The sequence below is a fragment of the Rhinolophus sinicus genome, linkage group LG03 (assembly GCF_036562045.2).
Source record: "Rhinolophus sinicus isolate RSC01 linkage group LG03, ASM3656204v1, whole genome shotgun sequence".
Lineage (NCBI taxonomy): Eukaryota > Metazoa > Chordata > Mammalia > Chiroptera > Rhinolophidae > Rhinolophus > Rhinolophus sinicus.
Window position 1 is genome coordinate 24,069,568 of NC_133753.1, and position 8,727 is coordinate 24,078,294.

Here is an 8,727-nt window from a genome sequence, read left to right on the forward strand (position 1 = left end):
AATGTCCGTTTCCTGAGATCTCTGATTGCCTGTGTTTTCACACTAGAGGCCATTAGCTTAGTGATCAGAATAATCTTACAGAAAAGGGTGGGATTTCAAAAAAAAGTCCACAGTTTAGGTGAGTTGGAATGGGGAAACACTTAAGGTGGCAGAATGGAGAGAATGTGGAGTGTAAAATGATGAATAAATGAATAAGCATGATCAGAGGTTGTAGGCCAGAGTCACTTTTTATTTTTATTATACTTTGCAGCTCTGGACTGGGGAGGGCCTCGCCGGGAATGGTTTGAGCTAATCTGCAAAGCACTGTTTGATACCACCAATCAGCTCTTCACCCGATTCAGTGACAACAACCAAGCATTAGTGAGTCTGTGACTTCGCCATGCATGGGTGGATGGAAAACGTGGATTATGTTATGGATAGACTAACAAAGGTTTGAGGCTATGAACCTGTCCTGGGAATCTGACGACCTGGGCCCTGTTCTTAATTCTGATACTTACAATATAAACTAATCAGATTGCCTCCCTCCTCTTTGTCTTCATTATTTCATCTGTAAGATAAGAGAAAATGCAGACAGATGAATATTTGACTAAAAAGCATTCTAATGCAGGGGCTATTCTACTATTAAGAATTAAGCCACTTTCTCAAAACATACTTGACGCTATTGAATTCTGTACCAGATCTTTGACTATGCAGAGGTGTCAGGACTAGAGAGGTACATGCAAGAAGTTTAGGGAAAAGACATCACATCATCCCCACATCAAGTTAACTTCATACTCAGCCAGATTAAGCCACAAATTTAATGTAAGTTTCATCTTCAACTTAATGTAAGTCCATTTTTGCTCTTTATCCTCCAGTCACTCTGAATTTCTCAGTGGTGGCTACCAAAAAGCCAGTATCATTTGGATGGGCTCTTTGATCCTAATACTGAAATTCTTGCTCCTTTGAGAGGGAGTTAGGAGGGAGGGTCTTTCTAAAACTAGGCTTGAAGAAAAATGGCACAGAGCCTTTAATCTCTTTCTTTGACAGGTACATCCCAACCCTAATCGTCCCCCTCATCTGCGTTTGAAGATCTATGAGTTTGCAGGGCGGCTGGTGGGCAAGTGTCTCTATGAGTCCTCACTAGGAGGAGCCTACAAGCAGTTGGTCCGCGCTCGCTTCACCCGTTCTTTCTTGGCCCAAATCATAGGACTACGCATGCATTACAAGGTAATGTCAGAGGTGTGCATTTTCTGCTAGGGCCTCTGGCCATTAACTCTGGAATCTGTGCCTCTGAGCTTATTATTCTTAAGGTTGAAGGGATAAGTGGTTCCAAGCAGTGACAAATTTCACTTCTGGTTAAGAGTAGTCATGTTCTGTTCTGTGTCTCTCTGTCTCCTCAGTACTTTGAAACCGATGACCCAGAATTCTACAAATCCAAAGTTTGTTTCATCCTCAACAATGACATGAGTGAAATGGAGCTGGTCTTTGCTGAAGAGAAATATAACAAATCAGGTCAACTGGATAAGGTGAGAAAGAGGACCAGATGTTCTCTATTTGTGCTGTTTTTTGAGCACCCAAAACGTGGCTAATGTAACCAAATAACTGAATTGCTCATTTTATTTTCATTAGTTTAAATGTAAATAACCACCTCTGGCTAGTGGCAGCCATATTGGGCAGCACAGCTTTTAGGGCATTGCATCTCACACTTTATGATCTTAGCCCATTTGCGTGGAACAAAAGATGCATGAGCCCATCTAGCCCACCCATTCTTCCCCTCCAGTAGAAAAAGAACTTAGTGATAATGAAGTGTCACTGCACAAGGAGCTTTGGAAGGGATGGCAGTGCCTCTCTCAGCTTCGGTGGTGGCGATGTACATGACTCCTATTGTAATACTGTACCTAAATATTTTTAAACTTTTCATTACGAAACTATTGGCCAAAAGTATTTCTGATGCAAATGTGATTCTGTTTATATTTTGGGGTTAAACAATGTCAAATGATAACGATGAAGCTAAAGGTGCAGTAACGTACAATTGAAAGAAAGCAAACTATCAATGACTGAAAAAGTGTGACCACTGGTACCTTGTGCTGATAATCACTTATCACTTGTGACCATTGTGGGACTGTAAGGGAAGAATGTAAGGAAACAGCTGTTTTCATCTTAGATGTTCTGAGACCTAAAAAGACTTCTTCACTACATATCTGGCTTTATTTAGTCTCAATTGGCTCAGGGGCTTAAGAGAAGAGGTAAGTACTGGTTTAATTTTGGATCATAGAGACATCAAAAAATTGCTAGCAAGGAACCATAGTATCTTCCTATTGCATCACCATTATTTGACCAAGTCAGAGAAAACTCACTCAAATACCCACTTCAGAGATAGTAGCTAGTAGAATATAGCAATAGTGGTAGGAACCCTGAACTTAGCAACACATAAAAAACCAAGTGTGTTGAGAAGCTGAATGCACAGCAGAAATGTGATGGTGATGGAGTTCCATCATGCTGTGTTTGTGGGGCAGATCATCTTACACACTCCCGTCTCCAGCCTCTCTCTGTCTGTCTTTTGCCTCCTATTTCAGGTTGTAGAACTCATGACAGGTGGAGCTCAAACCCCAGTCACCAATGCGAATAAAATCTTCTATTTAAATTTGCTGGCTCAATATCGGCTGGCCAGTCAAGTGAAAGAGGAGGTGGAACATTTCCTCAAAGGTGAGATTCTGTCTACTCTTGGCTTTCAGATGAAGTTACCTGTATCCATGGTGTGGGTGTGGCTTTAACTGGGCTACTTTGTTTCAGGCTTGAATGAGTTGGTTCCTGAGAACCTTCTGGCTATTTTTGATGAAAATGAGCTTGAGGTAAGTGCTTACAATTGCAAACCCCCATTCTTGACTCAGTGTTTTAGTAGGCCCACAGGAACCAGCTTATTCCACCTTCTGTTATGAGATGTGGTAGGAGAGCCCTTTAGGCAAGAGTTGATTTCACTTTTGTCACTCTTCTGTGCATTGACCCTTTCTTTAGCTTTTACAAAGTTAGAATGTGAAAATTAGAAACCAGCAAATAACTAGTTTTGAAGAGTAATAACTACTATTCATTTATTTACCAATTATTAGTGATACTGGTTGAGTACTAAAGAATGTTGGTATCATGTACAGTCTTTGTAAATCTGTGACATTTAAAGGTGACTTAAGGGAATAATAGAATTTATTTGTTCAGGGACTGTTTATTGAGTGCCTCCTACATGCCATGTCTGTCTGGAGCACTGGGGAGAGAGCAGCGAATAAAACAAAGTCCCTGCTCTCGTGGAGCTACATTATAGGGACGGAGACAAATCAACAGATGTTGACATATTTCAAAGTTTGTGGCCACAACGATATATATTAGGTTGGTGCAAAAGTAATTACGGTTTAAGGGGTCAAAAATAATTGCAAAAACCGCAATTACTTTTATACCAACCTAATAATACAGTGTTATTTCAGATCCTGAAATAACCAAAAAATGGCTCTAAGATGGTAAATACCATTCTGCAATGAGCAAAATTGAAGTTCATATCAGGTATGGGCAAAAAATAAAATCAGTTTGTTTTTACCTAATGCTAACAGCTGATACATAAAATGCAAATTATTAGTTTCAGTTTCCCATAGGCCTTATGAGGAGTGTGTTTTTGCAAACTGTTTCCTGTAAGGAGAAAGTGCTTCTTTGAAAATGAAAAAACAAAAAAGCAGTTTCAGGTGGTCTTACACAATGTTTATTCTTACTAACTGAATTGGCTTCAAAAACAAGAATCAAAGTTTTATGCAATTTTTATCACATTTTGCACCTTTGGATATGAAATCTAAACAAAATAAACTCTCCGTCTCAGCCTGAAGCTTCTGATAGACCTGTCACCTAGTGCTGTTATTTCGGGGGGCTGAGGAATAGCTACTGGTATGTTTTGTTTTATCATGAAGCAGAGCACTTGTAACAATTTGTAAATGGAAGAAAGGACAGTCTCTTACAGTTGTTCTACATTCTGCTCTTAGTTACTCATTAGCTTAGCAAGTTCTTTTTGAAGGAGCCAAGACTCCTCAGGCTTAATTTGGGCTTTTCTTCTCTCTTGATTAGGCTGTATCATTCTTTATAATTATTGAATGAGTACTCACAGTCTACTAAGCAGCACGCAGGATTCTGAACCAGATTAGGACATGAACAAAATGTTTATTGGGGCTCTGATCCCATTAATGTTCTCATTTTTTGGCATGCTTTCTAATTTATCTGATCAAGTAGTCAGGGCTGAAGGGAAGGAAGGTAGTAAAAGTTCAGTCCACAAAAGGATGGATCCTGGGGGAAAGGAAAGGCCAGCTGACAAATTTATAAATGGGGCTGGTGGTCTTTGTTAAAGGGAAAGGCCTGCTTTGCTCCCTGGTATTTCTAGGCTGTGTCCAGAGCACACTGTCGGTAAACGTGGTTTCCTTTTTGTCCTTTGTTTCAATTCAAAATAATCTACAGCAGCAGTTCTTAATTAGATGTGCGCATCAGAAACACTTGGGGAACTTTTTCAAAATACACAAGCTCCTAACTCACTCCTAGAGATTCTGATTCGATAGGTCTAAGGTAAGGCCACAGACATCTATGTGTTTTTTTAAAAGCTGTGATTTGTACCACACTGGTTAGGAACCATTAGCTTATTATAATTGATTTTCCTAACGCGGTATTCTGGCATTCTGACCTCACCTTTGGTCTTTTTCCTGGTATTCTCTTTATTCCACATTTTTGCATGTTAACAGAGGTAATTGTCCTCATGTTGGGTCTTTGTCCCTCTGACTGTCTTTGTGACACCTGACTGTCTCTCCAGCTGCTGATGTGTGGGACGGGGGACATCAGTGTGTCTGACTTCAAAGCCCATGCAGTGGTCGTTGGTGGCTCATGGCATTTCAGAGAAAAGGTAAGTGGGCCAACTGTCTTTTAGTTGGATTTGTACCATGTTGTAAAGAAAAAGTTTCAGAAGAAGAAAGCCAAGGAGTCACAGAAGCAAACATGTCACTGGGAAAACGTAATACATGTGGGAAAGCCAGGTGGTTGTTTAGGCAAAAGGGAGCCCTGGTCCCTGCTGGCTGTCGTGCTGACGGCCACAGGCCGTGCACGGGGAATTCAGAGAAGCAGAACCAAGCAGTCGGTGACTACCGTCCTGACTCTGTGACAGTGGGTATTCCTAGAGTTTGCCGACTCCCCATTCCTACCTGCGTCCTCATAGAATGGTAACTGGGGCACACCCCCACTGCAGGCTGTCCGGTTCCTTCCCCTTGGGGCCAAATCCGAGGTGGCACCCTGGTGCGACCCCAGCCTGTGCCCTCCCTGCCAGGTCATGCGGTGGTTTTGGACCGTGGTTTCCAGTCTGACGCAGGAGGAGCTTGCCCGCCTCCTTCAGTTCACGACGGGCTCCTCCCAACTGCCGCCCGGAGGTTTTGCCGCCCTCTGTCCCTCGTTCCAGATTATTGCCGCTCCGACCCATAGCACGCTGCCAACCGCACACACGTGGTAGGTACCCGACTGCCCGCTGTGTGCTGCCGTGGGGATCCCCTTTCCAGCCTTGCCAGTGTCGTGGGCGGTCTGAGCTAACTGTGTCCCCCTGCCCTTCCAGTTTTAACCAGCTGTGCCTCCCGACGTATGACTCGTATGAAGAGGTGCACAGGATGCTGCAGGTGGCCATCAGCGAGGGCTGCGAAGGCTTCGGCATGCTCTGACCGCCCCTGCCGTCCTCGCGGCTCCCGTGCTTCTGGAGGATCTGGGTGCACAAAACAGACGTCGTAACCACTTCCTAGCCACTGCCCCTAACGCACACATCACCACAACCAGAAGCTGTGCATGCGCCCGTGTCGGGAGTATTCGGTCACCTACAAGCCTCGTCCTTCCCTCGCCCCGCCCCGCGCATCTTCCCCACAGGCCACTTCGGCGCGGTGTGTAGTCTGAGCTGCTCATTCAGGCACGAGAAGAGGACTGCTGCAGTCATTTCACGTGGTTCTTAGATCTCGGTAGCGGGCACTGCCTCAGCGGCTGAAGGAGATGACACAAAGGGCTCAGCTCTCTTGGATAGCTGGTGTCCTCGCCTTGCTCAACCTCCTCTGCTAGGCTCCTCCAGGGTGCCCCCTGTGGCCCTCAGGACTTGGCCTGAGGTATGCGCGTCCTTGTGGACAGGGCCATTGCCTCTTCTCCTCAGGAGCCAGGACAAGCACCGATTGGAAGTGGCCCACATTCGCAGTCTGGTTTTGTCCCTCTGCACAATGGCAGGCACAGGCCGTGGCATGGGACTACCTCTAATGGGGACTGAGAGCACAAAAGGATCTTTTTTTGTGGTGTCAGACTGGAAAAGGAGCTTTCCCTGCAGGCATTTCTGGAAACGCTCATTAATCCCTAAAGAAGCACTCTCTAAGCTTTTTCTTGAGTTTGAGCCAGTGAGAAAAACAGACGGACCTAAAAATGTGAAAGATAGCTGGGCCGTGGCCTGCAGTGCTGCATCAGGTTCTCCTGTAAGGTTTGGGGCGCATCCAGGCACATGGCTGGCTGGAAGACTACTGATGCTTGTCCCCGAGTTTGTTCTTAGCACTGAGGTGTGCCTGGGTGGGCCTGGCCACCTACCTCCAAGTGCCGCAGTCTGCTAAGAGCTAGGGATTCTTTAGCTTTCTACTGAAGACAGTTTTGTAGCAAAGGACTGGGACAGTCAGAGAACAGCATGACACTGACCCATGCTTCTCTCTCTGCTTGCTGTTCTCTGGCAGCACTGAGGCAGCCAAGGGAAAAGGGACCAGTCGTTTAAGTGCTTCTCACAGGTCTTTGGAGTCAGGACCTGGGAACATAGATAGAGAGGGTACATCAGATAGTAAACACCTAGCCGTCCCAGTTACTTCCCTTCACTCCATCGGTTACCAGCAAGGGGATCTAAGGAGGGAGGAAGAGAGGTCAGGTTCACTGTTACGTGATGATTGACAAGAACCTGCTGCTGTCTCTGGAAGATGGCAACATCCTTTTTCATTATAATTTGAATGAAAACATTTTCAAGACTCAAAATGTCATCAACTTCCCCCAAATTTCTGTTTTTCAAAAGCCTTTGCTGCAAGCTACCGTTCCCAATGGGGCATTTAACTCTGCGAATATTACAAGCCATCTTTATTGCCAAAACCAGCAAGTACACGGAGTCCAGCGAGGAGGCAGGACTTGTGGCGCTGCCGGGGCCTCCTGGAAGCATGTCTGAGCCCTCCTGTTCCCGGACCGTGAGGAAGCAGCCCTCCTGAGCTGCTGCTGTTCCTGCGTGACCTCACTGCTCTGCAGTTGTCATTTGTCCTCGGCGCGGGTGCTGACCTTCCTCATTCATGGGGTCCAGGAGCCAGCATCAGGGCCTCTCACCACAGGGTCCTCCATACCACATGGTCACTGCTCTCCTCAGGGACCAGGACAAGGTGCTGCTGCTTGCCCCAGTGGTTTCCCATGGGCTGTGTACAGGCAGGTGTCATCATCACCCTGGGAAGCGCGATGCTGCCCCTCGGGCCCAGAGAGGAGTTTCCAACTCGGGCATGTGGGCTGGTTCTGCTGTCTTTGGCAGGGATTCCTCTTCTGGACTCTACATCCTCCCCTCCAGCAGCCCTCTGGAGACTGATGCTGGAGCTCGCTGTGATTTTCTTGGCTAGAGCTGTCATTTTAAGCTCTAGTCATAGCACTTTTCAAAGCATCCTGGGCACCACTGCAGCCCATCTGGGGCAGCTGTGTCCCCGTGGTGGTCCTTCGCCCCAGGGTCTTTGTTGAACAAAACCCTTTGGTACTATTGTGGTTTTCTATTCTTCCAGTTTACTCTCTCCCCCCTAACTCTACTCAAAAATGTCTTTGCTCTTTTAGGCCTTTCTTTTACTTTTTCTTTCTTCCTAATCCTGCTTTGGTACTACATAGCCAGTGTGGGAAAAAGATACGATATGTTGGAGAGGAGGAAGAGTGTCTGTTACTCCCTGGGCAATTTTCTACTCATGTTTCTTATTTTGGCCAGTTCTTTTAATTACCCCCTTGTAGACCAGGTACTTGGGGGGTCAGCTAGCCACCTGGCCTTTCCATGTCTTCGAAGGAGACCAGACATGAAGTAAACAACAAGGAGAGCATCGGTGTTTCTAGAACTTCAGCAGAGACCAAGCCCTGCTGCAGATTTGTCAGGCCAGGCAAAAGGGCCAGACAATTGCAGTGATAGTGTAAATATTTTGTACAGTAAATAAATAAATGTTTAAAAGGACTAAGGAGTAGAAACGTTTTTACATTTCCAGAGGAATTACTTCAGAAGCAGTCAGCTCAGTGCAGAATGGACACCCAGTGCCCTGTCCCAGGCCTCTTGCCCTTTCACCTTTCCCCGAGTGCTGTCCCTGGTCCAAGCAGGACCACTGGTCATTCGCATAGACAGCCAACGGGTGGGACAGGTGCCTGTGCATTTGGCAAGAGCAGAGGATGTCTGTTCTCAACAGTCTTTTAAACATTAATTGATTGTTTCACTATGTAAGAAACTCAGTGTAGAAAATTTGGAGATCAAATACAAGGGAAATAAATCACCTGCCATGCATAGGTAACCCCTGTAAACACTTTGATGTATATAGCCTTCTGATTTGCAAGTAATCACAGATTTATTTCCCAACATCCTCCCCCCCACACACACAAGTGCTCTGGGTGTGGCAAACAAAAATACTGCACCTCAAAAGTGTTTGGGTGGCAGATGGCACCAGTTCTCTTCTAACCAGTTAAGTTTGA

The 8,727-nt window shown here is 45.6% G+C and overlaps 1 protein-coding gene across 3 annotated transcripts in view; it reads left to right on the plus strand.

The window, feature by feature from the left end:
• AREL1 (apoptosis resistant E3 ubiquitin protein ligase 1) overlaps window positions 1–8,221 on the plus strand; it is a 35,826-nt gene extending 27,605 nt beyond the window's left edge. For all 3 annotated transcript variants that reach the window (XM_019733516.2, XM_019733513.2, XM_019733515.2), the window contains exons 13-20: window positions 251–360; window positions 1,027–1,206; window positions 1,380–1,505; window positions 2,556–2,685; window positions 2,773–2,831; window positions 4,808–4,897; window positions 5,315–5,490; window positions 5,594–8,221. In XM_019733516.2, coding sequence (XP_019589075.1) covers window positions 251–360; window positions 1,027–1,206; window positions 1,380–1,505; window positions 2,556–2,685; window positions 2,773–2,831; window positions 4,808–4,897; window positions 5,315–5,490; window positions 5,594–5,696 — 974 coding nt within the window. In that variant the 3' untranslated portion in view covers window positions 5,697–8,221. The remainder of the gene's footprint in view (window positions 1–250; window positions 361–1,026; window positions 1,207–1,379; window positions 1,506–2,555; window positions 2,686–2,772; window positions 2,832–4,807; window positions 4,898–5,314; window positions 5,491–5,593) is intronic.
• The last annotated feature ends 506 nt before the right edge of the window (window positions 8,222–8,727 follow it).